This window comes from Dryobates pubescens, chromosome Z, assembly GCF_014839835.1.
Source record: "Dryobates pubescens isolate bDryPub1 chromosome Z, bDryPub1.pri, whole genome shotgun sequence".
Taxonomy (NCBI): domain Eukaryota; kingdom Metazoa; phylum Chordata; class Aves; order Piciformes; family Picidae; genus Dryobates; species Dryobates pubescens.
In genome coordinates, this window is record NC_071657.1 from 66,357,284 (window position 1) to 66,377,152 (window position 19,869).

Here is a 19,869-nt window from a genome sequence, read left to right on the forward strand (position 1 = left end):
TTCTCTCTCTCTCTCTTTTTTGTATTTATTATGTTTTTCTATTACTTTTTAGGGTTCCAACTCATCCTGTACTGCAGGGCTTTCACCTGCTCTGCAAATCTGATATACTGTTGAGAAAGGCAATGGTCAAGATCCTCCCCATCCCAGAATGGCTGCTTGACCCTCCCCTTTATCCCCTGTAGAAGAAATTTTGTTGCCAGACATTGGAATTCATTTAAAAAAAAAAAAAAAGAAAGAAGGAAAGAAAGAAAGAGAGAAAGAAAGGAAGGAAAGTCCTTTTGACCAAAAAGGCCAAGGAATGTATCATATCAAAACCAAGTCTGGACGGCTCACCAGTGCCCAGCAGGACCCATGGGTGGAAAATGGGGAACATCTCCCCTCCCAGAAGAGCCATCTCATGGTGATGGCCATGCCCTGGACTAAGGCAAATGACATTTTCAGGAGTGTTGAAGAGAGCAGTAGTCCTGGCCTGGCCTTCCTGGATGGAGCTGCTAGCAGTGGGTGACTGGACAGGGCAGCAAGCGCCCCATGGCCTCAAGCCAAGTGCATTGCAGAGTCTAAAGTGCCAGTGGCCATGAGGCACAGCACCTGCTTACCCACCTGCTAGCCCCAGGAATGGCCCCATGCCCCAAGCCCTGAGGCAGGCCATGAGAGAATCACAGAATCACATCATCACAGAATGGCAGGGATTAGAAGGGACCTTCAGAGACCACCTAGTCCAACCCGACTACTAAAGCAGGGTTGCCTAGATCAGGTTGCACAGGAACACATCCAGGTGGGTGTCAAAAGTCTCCAGAGAAGGAACTCAACAAACTCTCTGGACAGCCTGGACAGCAAGGGGACAAAGATCTTCTTGGGAGCCAGGTGATGTGAAAGGGCAGACGAGGACCCTGAGGGGCCAGCTGCCCTGTTGGGAAGGGAGCGAACCTGTGGTGGGACCAGGTGCAGGTTTAGTTGCTTGCCTCTGAGATGGGAGGCATGTGGCTGAGCCCTGCCAAGCCACTGAAGCCTGTGCTCCAAGGATCGGGGAGGGGGAAGAAGGGCTGGGCAGCGCAGGTTTTCATTATGGCCCAAAGTGAAGGCGAAGATGCCGGCGTTCCTCTCCAAGTCCAGCTGGGCTCGCCTGAAGAGCTTCATCTGGGTTTCTTCAAACTGGCTCTCCAGCTCCTGCAGGCTGAAGGAGGTCTTGGCCTCACTCAAAAAGTGCCTGGGGCTGGGGCCGGGAAGGCACATGGCCGCACCGCCGAGGTGGCCACTCATCTCCTCCAGCGTTGGCGGCATCATGAAGCTATTCTCCACCGGCGGGCCGCCGGGAGCGAAGAGCAAGCCAGCCGCCCTCCATGCCGCCGGCTTGCGTCCCCGCGGGGCCGCACGATCCGGCAGCTCTGGCGCTTGATGTGGCGGTGGAGGTGGTCGGAGCGGGTGAAGCTTTTGTAGCAGAACTCACACTGGTAGGGCCGGATGCCCGTGTGGATGCGCATGGTGGTTCTTCAGGTCGTAGTTGTGCACAAACTTGGCGTTGCAGTGGATGCACAAGGTACGGGCGCTCCCCGTGTGCTTCCGCATGTGGATTTGAGCTTGTCTTGCCTGCAAAAGAAAAGGCACTTACAGAACACAGAATTAACCAGGTTGGAAAAGACCTCAGAGGTCATCAAGTCCAACCTATCACCCAACACCATCTGATCAACTAAACCATGGCACCAAGGGCCTTATCCAGGCTCTTCCTAAACACCTCCAGGGATGGTGACTCCACCACCTCCCTGGGCAGCACATTCCAGTGGCAAATCTCTCTTGCTGGGAAGAATTTCTTCCTAACATCCAGCCTAAACCTCCCCTGGCACAGCTTGAGACTGTGTCCTCTTCTTCTGGTGCTGGTTGCCTGGGAGAAGAGACCAACCTCCACCTGGCTACAACCTCCCTTCAGGGAGTTGTAGACAGCAATGAGGTCTCCCCTGAGTCTCCTCTTCTCCACTGCTTTTGATGCATCTCAGTGCTCACTTGTACTTGCTCCCTCAGCCTCTCCTCATAGGGCTTGTGCTCCAAACCTCTCCCCAGCTTTGTTGCCTTTCTCTGGAAGGGCACTTGGTCAAGTGGCATGGGCTGGAAGGGATGTAGTTGGGATTCCCCCTTAGACCAGGGGAGGGAAAGGTGATGGAAAGATGGGGAGCTCATCCTTGGGCTTCTCCCGATGTTTGGATGCTCTTGCAGGCTGGTGTTTGCATCTGCCTCCTCCTTCCTGTGGCAACATATACCCAGACCTCCACAACAGGAGTTTGCAGTCTATCCCAGAGTGTTCAAACCAGTTTTAATGGGAGGTAAAAAACCCAAACCACTACAAGAAGTACAGCTAAATTTCCTGCCTGCAAATGAGGAAATTAATCCAGCTTGTGGGCGAATGCTGCTTGGGTGTGAACTTCATGAGGTTCCACAAAGTCAAATGCAAGGTCCTGCACCTGAGTTGGAGTAATCCCTGGTATCAGTACAGGCTGGGAGATGAAGGGATTGAGAGAAGCCCTACAGAGGAGGATTTGGGGGGGTATTGGTGGGTGAAAAGCTGGACATGAGCAGGCAATGTGTGCTCATAGTCCAGAAAACCAACTGCATCCTGGGCTGCATCAAACCAATGTGGCCAGCAGGTCGACAGTCCTCTTCTCCACTCTGGTCAGACCCCTCCTGCAGTGCTGTGCACAGCTCTGGATTCCTCAGCACAGGAAAGACATGGACCTGTTGGAGTGGGTCCAGAGGAGGCCACAAAAATGAGCAGAAAGCTGGAATGCCTCTCCTCTGAAGACTAGCTGAGAGAGCTGGTGTTGTTCAGCCTGGAGAAGAGAGTGCTAAGAAAGATGGGGATAGATTTTTTTTTGCTGGGCCTTTTGCAACAGGACAGGAGGTGATGGTTTTAAACTAAAAGAGGGGACATTTAGACTGAGTATAAGGAAGATCATCCAGAGAGGCGATAGATGCCCCATCACTGGAAATATTCCAGGTCAGGCTAGACAAGGCTCGGAGCAACCTGTTGAAGTGAAAGATGTCCCCGCTTCCTGCAGCGGTTAGACTAGATGACCTTCAAATGCCCCTTCCTACCCAAATCATGCCATGATTCTACAAAATGTAAAGTATGAATGTCCCTCTTGGCAGAGGATTTTCCTTTTCCTTTCATCCTTGCACTGACCACTGGGTGTCTCAGGAGCTTTCACTTGAAGCGGGAGCACGGAGGAGGGGAAGGCAGGCAGAGTGCGCAGGCAGCGCTGTCCTTTCCTGCCGTGCTTTCCAAGGCTGGCACACATCCAGCGTCACACACATTTGGGGAGAGGTTTTACATTGCAATGGGACTTATTTACAAATATTGGTGTGTTGGTTTTTTTCCAATGGAACCTCTAAAAGCAAGAATGTTTCCCCTAGCTGGCAGTCCCAATCACTTAGTTATGTTTTTATATATCACTCCCTCTTCCCCCACCCCGGTAAATATTTCTTTGCTACAGAAAGCACAACTAAGACATATGATTATAAAAAGCAAAGTTAATTGCAGCTGAACCAAGCCAAGCAGGCTGCACCAGTGGAGTTCAAGTAAGTAAACAGGAAAGTGAGAGATTTCCTACTGGTTTTGAAATGCTTCAGTACGATCCCTCCAAGGTGGTAGTAATGTGGCTAAGAACAGCATAATGTATATGGAGGCACGTTATAAGATATGTGAGCATGCAAAAAGCCAAGCAAAAACCACTCCCCCCCCCAAAATCTATCTATGCTGGCAAGTGAAGCCCCCAAAAACTTACAGATGCTGCCTTTGCACTAATTTCTGTCACCCTGCCCACATGGACCCTGAAATTGATTTTGCTGATGTGACCAGCAGTATGCTGGTGCTTGCCATGCTGTGAGGAGTGCAGCCCTGGGATGGGCATCTCTGCACAGAATCACAGAATCACCAAGGTTGGAAGAGACCTCAGAGATCATCAAGTCCAACCTGTCACCAGAGACCTCATGACTAAACCATGGCACCACCTGCCACGTCCATTCCCCTCTTGAACACCTCCAGGGATGGTGACTCCACCACCTCCCTGGGCAAGCACATTCCAATGCCTAACAACCCTCTCAGTGAAGACCTTTTCTCCTCACCTTGAGCCTAAATTTCCTCGGGCACAGCTTGAGACTGTGTCCTCTTGTTCTGGTGCTGATTGCCTGGCAGAAGAGACCAACCCATTCCTGGCTACAACCTCCCTTCAGGTAGTTGTAGAGAGCAAGAAGGTCTCCCCTGAGCCTCCTCTTCTCCAGGCTAAGCAACCCCAGCTCCCTCAGCCTTTTCTCGAGGGCTGTGCTCAAGGCCTCTCCCCAGCCTTGGTGCCCTTCTCTGGACACATTCAAGTGCCTCAATGTCCTTCATTAACTGAGGGCCCCAGAACTGGACACAGGACTCAAGCTGTGGCCTAACCAGTGCTGAATACAGGGGCAGAAGGACTTCCCTGCTCCTGCTGGCCACACTATTCTTGATGCATGCCACTCAAGGTCAAGGAATACAAAGTAGTACTCTCCCTAGTAGGAGAGTAACTTGTTTCATCAGATGATGCTTTCCCACCCTTTAGACAACTGGCCTCAGCCTGGTCAAGCACCATCACAGGCAGGGGAAATGCTCCCTAGTGATAATAAACTTAAACTCACGCAGATTTTTAGGGAGGCAGGGGGAAAAAAAAGGCATCTCTGGGTCCCCACGCCAAGCCCAAGGCCACTTCTCACCTTTCCCATCCAGTGTTTTTAGAGATGTTGCTATCTCAGGGGTTTTAAGAGTGGCACATTTTCCCCCCAGAATTGCTGAGAATCAGTTCTCAGCGGCAAGACAAAGCCGTGTGGAAAATTTCACCCCAAATGGATAATGCAGATGAACGAAGGGGCTTGTAATGAGAAGTGTTGGGAAATGTTAATAAAAAGCAGAGCTACCAGCCCCACCTATAATATAATTTAAAGCTATATATGTAATGTTTAACATAGCAGGATCACTTTTCCTAATAAACATGCAGTGTGCCAGGACTGTATAATGTGAATACAGGAAAGGTTTCTTTCAGGCTATTACCCAATCTCCGGCAGCAGACAGAGGGAAACTCGATCCTCCCTGCTCCAGCAGTGCCTTCATGGGATGGAAGATAGGTTTTATATGGCTCTACTTGGAGAAGCTCAGAGCTTGGGGTGAGGGGAGAAGGTGCCCTGGCTTCAGACAAGCAGCCAGGGGGAGGATGTGGCATGGGAAACACAGGCTTTGTGAGATGGGAGTGCACATGATCTCCAAAGAACTGCTCTCCCTGTGTGTGAATAACCTTAATGCAATTGCATTAGGAGAGCGATTAGGGCTCTGTGAGCTGTCACAACACAAATAATAGGAACAAATAATGTTAACCTTTCTGGATGGAACAGTTTCCTCCTTGAGCACTCCAGGGCTGTCTTGGTAGAAAAGCTGAAATATTTGCAGTTTTCTCCAGCGTTTTAGCAGGGCAAAACAGTAGAGTAGAAGCTGAGCAGCCTTTGTTTAAGGAAAAAAAATTAATGAGCTATTAAATTAAGTCCTGCTTCCTGCCATCAGATGTCCTTGGGAGTCAGGAGTGGCAGAACCCGGGCCCACGTGGGGTCCCTGCCATAGGATGTAGATCCCACTGATGTGAAGAGGAAGGGACCTGACAGGGAGACTGGGATACTCCCACACTGGAAAATATATTTCATCTATTTGTCCTCTCACAATTTGCTGCTCAAGTGCAGAAATAATGCAAAGGACTGATTCATTCATGCACCCCATTTGGGAACATCTACTTAGTATCATAGTATCATACTATCAGTCAGGGCTGGAAGGGACCACAAGAATCATCTACTTCCAACCCCCTGCCATGGGCAGGGACACCCCACACTAGATCAGCCTGGCCAGAGCCTCATCCAGCCTGGTCTTGAACACCTCCAGGGACAGGGTCCCAACCACCTCCCTGGACAACCCATTCCAGGGCTTCACCACTCTCATGGGGAAGAACTTCTTCCTCACATCCAGCCTGAATCTCCCTACCTCCAGCTTCATTCCATTCCCCCTAGTCCTATCACTACCTGAGATCCTGAGAAGTCCCTCCCCAGCCTTCTTGTAGGCCCCCTTCAGATACTGGAAGGCCACAAGGAGGTCATCTTGGAGCCTTCTCTTCTCCAGACTTCCCTCCAACCCTCACTCCTTGAGAACCCCAAGGGATCTGGCTTGCCTCCTCCCAGGTGTAGGCAGCACTCAGTGCTGTGGGTGCAAGCCTGATGCTTTGGGAAGCAGAGATTCCTCCTGAGAGCAAAACACGCAATGTAAGTGGCGATGCCTCAGCAAATGCCCGTAGAAAACCTCCTGCTACATTTCAGCCACTGTGCTTTGCTTAAATACACTCTCCCCCAAAAGCAGAGCTCTCACATTGAGAGAGAATGATGAAAAATGGCTTAAAAAAATCCACCAAACAAAACAAAACAGCTATATGCCATTCAAAATACTTCCAAATACATTTAAAATAAACTAACATTTTTAAATTTCCACTTTACTCAGAGTGTTAAAAAAGAAAGAAAGAAAGAAAGAAAGAAAGAAAAAACCCCTCCAGCCTTCATCTCTCTGTAAGGTGACCCAAGCAAAGAGCTTTGTTTTCTTGAATGATGGTGGGAGACCCAATATTATTATTATTTTCTTGAGTTAAAGTTGTCCCTACCCTTATGTTTTGCATTTTGAAGCTGTTGAGCATATGGCAGTTATATGAAGCTGTCAGGTTTAACCCTGCATTAGTAATGGGCTGCAATGGACCATTTCTGTGTGGGGCTTGTGACCACCAAAATGCTGATTTAACCTCTCTGGATTAGGTGTCAGCATACCTAAAATCCCACCTATGGGAATCATAGAATGGTTTGGGTTGAGGAGGATGTTTAAAAGGTCATCTAGTCCAACCCCCTGCAGTAAGCAGGGATATGTTGAATAGAATAGAATAGAATAGAAATAACCAGGTTGGAAAAGACCTTCAAGATCATCAAGTCCAACCTATCATCCAACACCATCTAATCAACTAAACCATGGCACCAAGTGCCTCATCCAGGCTCTTCTTAAACACCTCCAGTGATGGTGACTCCACCACCTCCCTGGGCAGGCACATTCCAATGGCCAATCTCTCTTTCTGTGAAGAACTTCTTCCTAACATCCAGCCTAAACCTCCCCTGGTGCAGCTTGAGACTGTGTCCTCTTGTTCTGCTGCTGGTTGCCTGGGAGAGAGACCAACCCCCACCTGGCTGCATCCTCCTTCAGGTAGTTGTAGACAGCAATAAGGTTTCCTCTGAGCCTCCTCTTCTCCAACTCCAACTAGATCAGTTTGCTCAGAGTCCTGTCCAACCTTATCTGGAATGTTGCCAGGCATTGGGGCATCTACCACCTCCCCTGGGCAAACTGTGCCAGTGTTTCACCACCTTCATTGTAAAATATGTCTTCCTTACATGTAGTCTAAATTCTGCTCTTTAAGTTTAAAATCCTCACCCCTTTTGTCCTTTTGTAACAGGCCCCTGCTAAAGAGATTGTTCTCATCTTTCTTATAGACCCCCTTTAAGTACTGGAAGGCCACACTAAGGGCTCCCTCTTCTCCTGGCTGAACAAGCCAACTCTCTCAGCCAAGTCCTCACAATAGAGGTGTTCCAAACCCTCTGCACCTGCTGCAACAGATCCATGTCTTTCTTGTGCTAAAGGATCCAGAGGTGGACAAAGCACAGCAGGTGGAGTCTCACCAGAGTAAGGAGTTTTTACCTGAAGCTTCCTACTAACCTTCACAGTGAGCATGAGTCACTACCAAGACCTCTCTGTGCCTCATTTTCCTCAAATGAGCCAACAATGCCATCATTGCCTGTAAAGGACTCTGCAAACCCTTTGGGAGAGCTCAGCTCTATTATTCCCATTATGAGGAAGGTGTCAGTGATGGATCAAGCCAAGTTATTTCCTCATCAGCAATTGGCACTCACCGCATCACACCCAGGAAAGGGATGGGGACCACAGGATAGGGCCGGAAGCTACACTGAACCTATCCCTCTCTTCCCAGCAGATCCTACCCATCTGTCCGGAGGTGATGACCTGGCACTAAGCTGGGGATGCAACATCAGCAAGGGCAGGATCCAAATTCCTGGAGGCAGGAAATAGCACCAGGGCAGTGGCCTTTCCCCTGCAAATAGCAGGGTGAGGCACAGCTCACGTTGCATACGCCAGCCTGAGGCACGATGCTCCCTGCATTGTAACATCGTGTCTGCTGTGTTAATGGAGGGGAGCATGGAAATTTATTTTCAGGTCAAATCCTCATCATCTGCATAACTTCCACTCGCATATTATTACAGGGACAGGAGAAGAAAAAGACAGGCTGAATGCAGGAACACCCCAGGTGTCCAGCTATTGTCAGGATCTCGCCTTTGCCTACTGTGCGTATTATATTCCTATGGTTTGCTCTCCACAGCCTAATCGGGCTCTTTCTCTCTCGATGCACAGCCAGAAGCTGAAATAGCATGCTCTTGTCAAAAAGCTTTATTATTATGGTAAAGATTGTACTCATTAGATATTAATTATACCCAGCAAGAGCAGGTCCAGGAACCTGTTTGTCTCTGCTCACCGATTAAATTTCCCCAACTTTTCAGAGAAGGGGCTGCGAGCTGTAGCGTTAGATTTGCATAGCCCACTCTGATTTACTCCCTTTGAGGGGTCTGCTGATCTGAACAGAGATGCAACAGCTGGGAACTGGCATGAGTGATGGACCTAGCCAGCCATGGCTGCCTCAAAGTAAGCCAGTTTGGGGCTGATCTCACCAAACCTGAGATATCTGAAGTTTAGTTGCTTAGCTAAGCCCTGCAGGTTGTCTTTGTGGTCATTGATGATACCTCCACTCATCCTTTTTTTTTGTAACCTTCCTTTGTGAGGGTGCGGTTCTCCTCGTGTTAACAATAGGGGGAGTTCAGGTGCTAGGCTCCTGGGCAGCCACCTTTCAGGGTGATTAATCATGAAAGCACTGAGGTTGGAAAAGACCCTTAAGACCGTTGAATCCACCCATTAATCCAGCACTGCCAAGTCTACCACTAAAACCATGTCCCTCAGTACCACATGTTCATGCGTTTTAAATACCTCTGGGGATGGTGACCACACCATTTGGCACACCCTAATGGCAAGCACCAACAGAACAAGAGGACACAGTCTCAAGCTGTGGCAGGGGAGGTTCAGACTGGATGTTAGGAAGAAGTTCTTCTCAGTAAGAGAGATTGGACATTGGAACGTGCTGCCCCAGGGAGGTGGTGGAGTCACCATCGCTGGAGGTGTTTAGAAAGAACAAACGGATGAGGCACTTGGTGCCATGGTTTAGTTGATTAGATGATGTTGGGTGATAGGTTTGGACTTGATGATCTCTGAGGTCTTTTCCAGCCTGATGAATTCTATTCTATTCTACTTCCCTGGGTAGCCTTTTCCAGGTCTTGACAACCCTTTTGGTGAAGAAATTTTTCCTAATGTTCAATCTAAAGGTTCCCTGGTGCAACTTGAAGTCATTTCCTCTTGTTTGATCATTTGTTACCTGGGAGAAGAAGCTGACACCCACCTTACTACTAACGCATAATAGCCAGGACCATTCCAGCCTCGGAAAGCCCAGGGCACATGTCTAAACATGTGCAACTTGGGTTGTGGTCTACACTGATTGCCAAGGATGTGCAAACCCAAACTAATTACATCCTGCAGCTAATGATCCTCCCAACTCAGCACATCTCCCAGCACATTAAAGATGAAGCCTTTTTGGCCATTTGACAATTGTTTTTTTCCAGCTCCTCCTGGTCCAGCTGCGGTGGACTATGCTGGATTGAAAATATCCCATTACTTATTCAAGCTTTTGTCCAGTGAAGTGATGGATCCTGTGAGTTCTGGATGGCATCCACAACCCACCAAAATCAGTGTTTGTTTTCTTCCTCCACTTTCCCTTTTTTCTATTTTTTCTCTGTTTTCCCCCTCTCCAAAGGGATGGAAATTCACACCCTGGTTTCCTCGGTACTTTTAAGGGGGAAACAAGAGACTTCTAGCTTAGGAATCAGCCAATGGTCATGACATGGCCCCTCCAACCCCCACCCTCCCTGCACATGGCCAAGGCAACCAATGCACAACCTGGTAAAGCGGACTTCACAGATATTGCACATATAGGGCTTCTACTTCCTGTGTGGGTCCATCATGTGCCTGGGCGCTTGCCAGCTCCCATGATGACTTTATTACACACGGGACATTGCTGGGATGTCTTGGGCTTTATCTTCCTCTCTTCTTCCAGGGGCCATGGAGGAAAAACTCCTCCAAACTGGAGTAGCACTTAGGCAATTGAGATAAGCACTATAGTCAGTCTCTGCCTTGATATGCCCTAGGGGAGTTGCTGGAGTGTTGATAAACATGTTCTTGAGAAAGTCATTAGGGAAAGGAGCGGAGGTAGGTCTTCCTTCTCCTCCTCTTCCTTGATCTTCCTCTTTTTGATTACCAGATCCAAGGGGCTGTTGTCTATCTGTGGCTCCTCGAGTTGGGGGAAGGAGCAAAATCACCGTTACATAGATGGGGGAGGAAGCTAGGAGTGAAAGGAGAGAGAGCTGGCCTCCTTTCCGCGATGTTCACTGTGGGGTACAGGTTTTCCCTTAGCAAGGACTCGATTGGAGAAGTCTCGTATCATGCCCCAAGTGTCCAAGCAGGGTTATTGGCTGGGTAGTGATTTGGAAAGTCTTTAGGAGCCTTCTATATATGCTTCCTGGGTAAGATCAGGCTTAGAAGGGCCTTTGGTGACAGCTTACTTCTTGGACATCAGTAAGGGTTCTCCTGATTGACAAAATCTCTTTCCCTTCCTCCTCCTCCTCCTCTTCCTCCTCCTCTTCATCTTCGTCATCATCTTCGTCCTCTTTGTCATCTTCCTCTTCCACCTCTCTGTCGGGCTCCATGATCTCAAGGCATACATTGATAATGCACTGGATCTCCAGCATCTTGGCAGCGCTGAGGATGTGCCTTAACATTGGAGGTGGTGATGGTGAGGGTTGAGGTGTAGGCGAACTCGAGGATGGCAGAAAGTGCTTCAGGCTTGACAAAGTCAATCTCATAAATGTAGGGCTGCTCTGTTAAAGTGCCAAGTAGTGAAGAGTTTTTTGAAGTACTTGCTGCAGGCAGCAAGGACAGACCGATGGGTGCGGTACTCCTGGTCCTCTACAATGAGGATGACGTCGCAGAGGAGGCCGTCATGCCGCTGCTCGTTTAAACCACACAATACTTCACTGCTGTGATTCGGGAATGGGATCCCGATAAGATCTTCAATGCCAGTGCCATATTCTCATTTAGTGCCCTAGAACAAAACACAGGCAGCAAAGAATTAGCTGAGGTTCCCAAATCAGCAAAATGATCCAGAAACACAAAAAAATGACCCTGCCTTTTCTCAATGGTCCTCTTCTCCTCACCCCCCACTTTGGTCTCTGTAATAACCTCCTGCTTGTACTGCCTCAGTGCATCTCCATATCAATACAGAATACAGAATTACTAGGCTGGAAGAAGAGGTTTTCAGGAGGAGACTTGATGGGGTGCTTGGTGCCATGGGTTAGTTGTTTAGGTGGGTTGGATTGGTTGATGGGTTGGACGCGATGATCTTGAAGGTCTCTTCCCAGCCTGGTTTATTCCATTCTATTCTGTTGAGTCCAACCTATCACCCAACACCATCTAATCAACTAAACCATGGCACCAAGTGCCTCACCCAGGCTCTTCCTAAACACCTCCAGGGATGGTGACTCCACCACTTCCCTGGGCAGCACATTCCAATGGCCAATCTCTCTTGCTGGGAAGAATTTCTTCCTAACATCCAGCCTCAACCTCCCCTGGCACAGCTTGAGACTGTGTCCTCTTGTTCTGGTGCTGGTTGCCTGGGAGAAGAGGCCAACCCCCACCTGGCTACAAACCTCCCTTCAGGTAGTTGGAGAGAGCAAGAAAGGTCTCCCCTGAGCCTCCTCTTCTCCAGGCTAGCAACCCCAGCTCCTTCAGTCTCTCCTCACAGGGCTGTGCTCCAAATCCCTCCCCAGCTTTGTTGCCCTTCTCTGGACATGTTCCAGAAACTTAACTCCTGCTGGGTCCTCTGTGATTTAACCCCTGATTCTCTCCCAAACCACTTTGTTTCAATCTTTGTCTTCACCCTTCTCTTACCAGTTCTCAACCCTCATAAGCTCCCTGCTCTTTCACATCCCTCCCCCAGGAATCTTGTGCAATGGACTCCCTCCCCAATCACATTCTTGCACACCTTCCCAGAGCCAACATCTTTCCAGGCCACATGTTGGGTTTGCCCTGCAGCAGCTATGTGGGGAAAGGCTGATGCTGTATGGTTTCACACTGCCAAGTGCCAGCACCTACACCACAAACAAGATAAGCCAGGGAGTGCCCATCCCATCTACACTTTTTCCTTTGGGAGAGGTTACAACTGGACACCCAATAGACGGACTGCTGGTCTTGGCTGTTTGCTGCAGTAGGATCAGCCATCCTTATGGACCAGCAGGTCTCTAGTTCTGTGTCCTCCTGCTGCTTCATGCCTGGATGCTATATCATGTCACATCAGCATGTAGACAGCCCCAGATAGAAATGTCTTCCTGAGGCATCTAATAAGGGAGGTCAGCAAGGAGTTGTGTGTTACAGTGTACCTAAAGGCTAGAAAAAGACAACCAGGGAGCAAGGGCCCAGCCAGAGGCAGATGGCTGTCTGCACTCTTCACCCATGAGCTGAGCTTGCTCCATTCCCTATCTTGTTTTGACTTGTTAGCATGGTATCAAATTGCCCTGCGCATCTGGCAGACACCTTTCCCTGCTAGAGCAGCTCCAGCATCAAAGGGAAATTCAGAAACAAAGAAGCCCACACCCCGAAAGGAAAACCTTGGGTTTTATTGTGTTTTTTGGGGTTTTTTTTTTGCCAATTTCTTAATCTGTAAGAAGTTTCCTCCTTGACATGGCACCAGAACCCTTCCATATGAGAAATCCCAGGAAAGGAGAATGACTTCCTCCAGCAGGCAGCGAATACATTAATCCCATCACATACAGAATACATCAAACAGCCAGAATAACTTTGAATACACTAGCCCTTTTGGAAACCCTCAGGACACAGAGCAGTGTCACCTCTACGAGCCCTAGGCTTATGGCCTTGCTGAAGTACAGTTCACAGACAAGTGGTTAATCTCTGAGAGCACCCAGGGTACATGTAAGTACAACTGCAGCCCCACTCTGTCCCCTTTACAGGAGGTTTAGCAGGTTCTCATCCCATTGCTGCATCTCTGGCAGGTTTCCCAGTGCCACACTGTGCCATTGCTGCATATCTCCTCAGACCCATCACCATGTCCTAAGTGCCCTTCTCTCTTCGGTTTCTGGCTGTGCTGACTCCAAGCCTTCTTCACACCAACTGCAGGGGACCTGTCCTTCTCATGGTGCAGGGGTGCAGGGCTGACTGCTGGCTCCCACCCTACCACCTGCTTCCAGCATTTGGGGATGAAAAGAACTGGGTCTGATGGAAGGAAATCCTTGCTTCACCTTGGCCAGCAAGGAGTGATGTTGGGGAAGGCTGGATAAGAGGCAGAGGAGATCAGACTCTGCAGCAAACATTGCTGTGGAAACTCCATTTCCCCTTCTCCTCCCTCCTCAGGGTCAGTCTCCAGATGAGACTTTACAAACATCTTCTCCACACCCTAATCAGTGCTGCCGAAATCCATGATGTGTGGGAGACAGCAGGGGAAGGCTGTGGGAAGACCATGCCACCTAGATAGAACACTCCCCAGGGAAGGATAATGGACCACCAGCCTGGTGGGAGCACCACTGGGATGAGGGTCAAGCTGTCCCTGAGCTAGTGAAGCCTTAGGGGAGGCTGGAGGGCAGCTCCCACCATGGTAATCCTTCTCTAGCCACCTCCCCAATGTCCAGAGACGGGGAGAGGAACTGAAGATTACACACTCCAAGCTCCTCCTCAGCTCCAGCCACCAGCATTTTCAGCTGAGGGACAAGGCTCCAGCCCTGCATGCTGCAGTCTGCCCATTAGCTCCATGCTAATTATGTCTGTTGTCTGAAACAAACTGATTCATTACAGTGCGCTGTGCTTAACCATTTAACTAGCTACGTTCCTCTACCAGCCTGACCAGCTCTGTATCAAATCTTCCTTGAAAAAATCAATGATGAATGAAAGCAAGGTCCAATGTGCTCTTCAAGAGGAGCTTAAGATAATAAATAACCCCTGAGCCAGGGAGGAAAAGACAACTTCTTTGTTAGGGCTTTGTATCCTTAATAATAAGCACAAGCAATTAAATTTCTATTGCTGTATTTATCTGCCTGCTTGTTTGTTTTGTTTGGAAGGAGCATCAGCGTTAAAGGAGCTCCTTGCATGAAAGGACATGGTCTTCCTACGACTACTGTTTTGATCTTTTATTGCCAGATTGCCCTAAGTGCAAAAGATCAGAAGAAGCAATTGTTTTTATGGAGATTTGGGTGGGTTCCCCCCCCTCCCCCCCCCCCCCCAGATGCTACACTCCATCCTCCAAAATTTGTGGATTATTATTCGGCCACAAGAAGGCAGGGGGAGGAAAAAAACCCTGGAATTAGGAGATCAGGGATTATGTGATTATAAATTAAAAATGAATGTACAGCTCCTCTTGGTGGAAATGGACTTATTTTCCTTTCCCTCCCCCCCCCACGCCCCCCCTGCATCTTGGGTCCTCTTGAGATGTGATTCTTTTAACTCAAGCACTTGGGCAAGCTGATAACTTTACAGAATGCTGGCAAAATTGAGGTGATTCATGTCATTTAAATGGAGGAAGGAGGGGGAAGAGAGTAAGAGAAGCAGCCCATTCATTTGCATACATTTGCATTTTTTAACTTGCAGGGTAGTTTGACAGCTCCAGAGCTTCAGCTAGCCTGAGAAATGACCTTATGGTTCCCATGCCCCCAGGGAGGCTGACGGCCAGAGGCTGGAAGTGTGCTGAGGCTGACGTTTTCCTTCCTCCCCCTCCCTCCTCTCTCCCCCTCCTGTGCTCCCTTCTTCCCCTCCCCAAGCCAAGGGTGAGGTCCTCAAGAATAACAGGCCTAAAAATAGCCTCTGAGGGTGACAAATGTCACCAGTACATGCACACACATGCAAATACTGAATAGCTTGCATGGTGTTAAAAAGAAAAACCTAATGTAATAATAGCAAATTAAAGCATTGTTCAAATAAACCTGGACTAGGGGTGAAAAGGGTGAAGGGCATCTGAAACAAAGGCATTCTACAGATGGGCATTTATGGGCATGCTCAAAAAGAATTCTTTACCTTTTTTTTCCTTTTTCTTCTGGGTCATGAAATGTCCCATTTAGAAAAAGAATGATCCTGGGATGCTGTTTGGATATAGGACCATTTTCCCTTCAGCTGCTGGGGTCAGAGTGGGTGGAGGGCAGTTCAGGCAGAGAGGGACCTGGGGGTACTGGTTGATAGTAGGCTGAACATGAGCCAGCAGTGTGCCCAGGTGGCCAAGAAGGCCAATGGCAGGAGCAGGGGAGGTCATTGTGCCCTGTGCTCAGCACTGGTTAGCCCACCCCTTGAGTCCTGTGTCCACTTCTGGGCCCCTCAGTTTAGGAAAGATGTTGAGTTGCTGGGAACGTGGAGGAGGAAGCTCAGACGAGACCTTCTTGCTCTCTACAACTCCCTGAAAGGAGGTTGTAGCCAGGTGGGGGTTGGTCTCTTCTCCCAGGCAAGCAGCAGCGGAACAAGAGGACACAGCCTCCAGCTATGCCAGGGGAGGTTTAAGGCTGGATGTTAGGAAGTAATTCTTCACAGAGAGATGGGCCACTGGAATGTGCTGCCCAGGGAGGTGTGGAGTCACCATCACTGGAGGTGTTTAGGAAGAACCTGGATGAGGCACTTGGTGCCATGGTTTAGTTGATTAGATGGTGTTGGGTGATAGGTTGGACTTGATGATCTTGAAGATACTTTCCAGCCTGGTTAATTCTATTTTATGCTATTCTATTCTAGTCTCATCTAGTTTAGTCTAGTCTAGTCTAGTCTATTCATGCATCTCTTTCTATTCTGTTCTATTTTCCACCAGGCAACCTTCCAGCCATTTTGCCCCAAGCCTGCAGTGTTGCTTGGAGTTGTTGTGATCCAATTGCAAGACCCAGCACTTGGCTTTGTTAAACCTCATGCAACTGAACCTTGGCCTGTCAATCCAGCTTGTCCAGATCACTTTGCAGAACCTTCCTGTCTTTGAGCAGATCAGCACTCCCACCCAATTCAGTGTCTTCTGCAAACTTACTGAGGGCAAATTGAATTTCCATATCCAGATCATTGATAAAGATATTTGTGGTGGTTTTAGGCTATGCCTTTAAAATTTAGTTACAGATTTCAAGCAGAAAAGTAGAAAAATATGAATAATCACTGTTGGGTGTGAAAAGGAAAACAAAGGATTATTCTAAACAAATTCATTGGGTAAATATCTAGAATAAGATGAGCACCGCAATAGTAAAGAGAACTGCCCCTAAACCTGAGACCTGGGGAACACCATTTGTGTCTGTGCCTAACTGTGTGGCTTCTGGACATCCAGGCAGTTCTTAACCCAGTGAAGCATCCATCCATCCAAGCCATAAGCAGACATTTTCTCCAGGAGGATGCTATGAGAAACAGTGTCAAAGGCCTTACTGAAGTCCAGCTAAACAATATCCACAGTCATCCAGTAAGGAGGTCACCTTTTCATAGAAGGAGATCAGGTTCATTAGCAACACCTGCCCTGCATGAACCTATGCTGACTGGGCCTAATCGTCTGGCTGCCTGCATAACAGCACTCAAGACAACCTGCTCCATGACCTTCCCCAGCACCAAAGTCAGACTGACAGGCCTGTGGTTCCCCATATCCTCCTTCTGCCCCTCTTGTAGATGGGCACCAGGACTGCTGGTATATGATGGACAGTGGATTGGTGAGCACTTCCTCCAGCTCCATCAGTGCCCTTGCGTGTATACCATCTGGACCCATATATTTGTGTGTCTGTGTGGTGCAGAAGGTCAGTAACCATCTCCTCTTGGACTATGGAGTCTTCATTGTGCTCCCCATCCCTATCTTCCAGCTCAGGAGGCTGGGTATCTAGTGACCAATTGGTCTTATTACTAAAGACTGAGGCAAGGTATTGAGTACCTCAGCCTTTTCCTCATCCTTGACCACTATGTTCTCCCCTGAATCCAACAAGGGAGAATCTCCTTTGTCCTCCTTTTGTTGCTAATATATTCAGAATACAGAAGTTAGCTTGGCAAACAAGCTCCTAGAAAAGAACTGGTACTTAAAAGCAAATGTTAGAGAAAAATCATTACAGAACACAGAATACAGAATTAACCAGGTCGGAAAAGACCTCAGAGATCATCCAGTCCAACCTATCACCCAACACCATCTAATCAACTAAACCATGGCACCAAGTGCCTCATCCAGGCTCTTAAACCCTTCCAGTGATGGTGACTCCACCACCTCCTGGGCAGCACATTCCCAATGGCCAATCTCTCTTGCTGGGAAGAACTTCTTCCTAACATCCAGCCTAAACCTCCCTGGCACAGCTTGAGACTGTGTCCTCTTGTTCTGGTGCTGCTTGCCTGGGAGAAGAGACCAACCCCCACCTGGCTACAACCTCCCTTCAGGTAGTTGTAGAGAGCAAGCAGGTCTCCCCTGAGCCTCCTCTTCTCCAGGCTAAGCAACCCCAGCTCCCTCAGCCTCTCCTCACAGGGCTGTGCTTCAGACCCCTCCCCAGCTTTGTTGCCCTTCTCTGGACACCTTCCAGCAACTCAAGATCTTTCCTAAACCGAGGGGCCCAGAAGTGGACACAGGACTCAAGGTGTGGCCTAAACCAGTGCTGAACACAGGGCACAATGACCTCCCTGTTCCTGCTGGCTACACTGTTCCTGATACAGGCCAGGATGCCCTTGACCTTCTTGGCCACCTGGGGCACACTGTTGGCTCATGTTCAGCCTACTCTCAACCAGTACCCCCCAGCTCCCTTTGTGCCTGGCTGCTCTCCACCCACTCTGACCCCAGCCTGTAAGCACTGCATTGGGGTTGTTGTGGCCAATGTGTAGAACCCACTTCCCTCTTCCATTTCCTTCCTCATCTCCAGCAACAATGTCTTGTCTCTGGGTCCTTGGAGGAGATAAAAGGTTGCCAGGAAGAGCCAAGGCTGGTGCTATGTCTGTCTCCTAGTTGAGGCCTACAGCAGGACTGGTTAATGTCCCTTTCCCACCTCCTCCATCAGGGACAACCTGAATCTTAGCTGGAGATGAGCATCTTAGGTTTTAATTGTATGCTGGCATGTAGCATCATAACTATAACATACAGCATTTTAATATTTCAATATTTTAATTTTTAAATAGGTGTGTGTGCTTTAATACATCTATATTTAAATATATTAATATTTAGACATCATTTATTTATATTTTTTTTTATTTATATTTGTGTATTTTTATACTTGTGTAGAGATTCTTGGAACATTCCCTCTCAAAATGTGTGCTGCTTGGCCTTCTCTTTGCTATGTATTTTTTTTCCCCCCCTTGGGAAGGTGCTGGCATTTCTTTTTTGGTGTGCCTGTATTTGCTTTCCCTGGCAGTGCCCCCCCAAAGATGTGGGCGTGCCCCAGGCTAAGCTGGAGAGCGCAAAGCACTGCTCCCCCTGTGCTGCACTCAATCTGCATTCAGCACAGCAGAGGAAGGAGCCCGAGGCTCCCGGTGATCTGTGCCTGCTACTGGTGTCAAAATGACATTTTTCCAGGCAATACAAAGCATCTCTCCAATTCCTCCTTTCACTCAGCCCCTTCAGAGTAGGGTTTGGGGTGAAAAGCTTGGGGCTGAGCCCATCCAGATCTTGCCACCTGAAGGCAGCATCCTTTACATCCAGTCCTTGCAGGCATAGAACCCCAGGATGGATTTGAGCTCCACATAGAATCATAGAATAGTTGGGTTGGAAGGACCTTTAAAGATAGAATACAATGGAATCGAATGTAATAGAATAGAATAGACCAGGTTGGAAGAGACCTTCGAGATATCTCGTCCAACCCACCATCCAACAACACCTAATCAACTAAACCATGCAACCAAGCACCCTATTAAGTCCCCTCCTAAACACCTCCAATGATCTAGTCCAACTCCTCTGCCCTCTGTCCCTCTCCTCAGGGGCATCTTCAACTAGATCACGTTGCTCAGAGCCTCATTCAATCTGATGTGGAACATTGCCAGGCATTGGGGACATCTACCACCTCTGTGGACAACCCGTGTCTATGTTTCACCACCCTCACTGTAAGAATGTCTTCCTTCTGTCTATTCTAAATCTCCCCTCTTTTAGTTTAAAGCCATCACCCCTTGTCATGTCACAACAGGCTCTGCTAAAAAATAAATTGACCCTATCTTTATATAGCTCTCTGTAAAGTTTTGAAAGGCTGCAATGAGGCCTCCCTGGAGCATTCTCTCCTCCAGGATGAACACCTGGAGCTGCCTCAGCCTTTCTTCACAGGAGCTGGAAAAGCATCCCAGAGGTGGCTGAATCTGTATTTGGAGTGTTGGGCATTTTGGGCATTCCCAATCACCCTAACCTGCAGGAGAGCAAGTCAGCAGGAGGTCTCAACATCCCAATTTGCTCTCTACCACCAACATCCTTCCCTGTCCCTGAGGGACAGACACTTACGCTGCTTTCATGCCTGCTCCTCTTTCCTAATCCTCACTCCAGCCTGCAGGCAGCACACTAGGTTGGCTGGCTGCTCTCCCTCTACATCTGTCCATGGTTCTGTGTATGTAGACCTGCCTGCTACATGCATCAGCCCATAAATATATGTGTTGGGCTTTTTTCCCCCCAGGTTTATTTGTCT

At 48.6% G+C, this 19,869-nt stretch overlaps 1 protein-coding gene across 1 annotated transcript in view; it reads right to left on the minus strand.

Annotated features, from left to right (window-relative positions):
* Positions 1 to 338: 338 nt before the first annotated feature.
* ZBTB7C (zinc finger and BTB domain containing 7C) overlaps positions 339 to 19,869 on the minus strand; it is a 120,346-nt gene continuing 100,815 nt past the window's right edge. The window contains 14 exon segments of the mRNA XM_054177789.1: positions 339 to 1,058; positions 1,060 to 1,364; positions 1,367 to 1,481; positions 1,483 to 1,582; positions 10,145 to 10,185; positions 10,188 to 10,331; positions 10,333 to 10,448; positions 10,451 to 10,555; positions 10,558 to 10,747; positions 10,749 to 10,790; positions 10,792 to 11,013; positions 11,015 to 11,134; positions 11,136 to 11,323; positions 11,326 to 11,345. Coding sequence (XP_054033764.1) covers positions 951 to 1,058; positions 1,060 to 1,364; positions 1,367 to 1,481; positions 1,483 to 1,582; positions 10,145 to 10,185; positions 10,188 to 10,331; positions 10,333 to 10,448; positions 10,451 to 10,555; positions 10,558 to 10,747; positions 10,749 to 10,790; positions 10,792 to 11,013; positions 11,015 to 11,134; positions 11,136 to 11,323; positions 11,326 to 11,345 — 1,816 coding nt within the window. The 3' untranslated portion in view covers positions 339 to 950.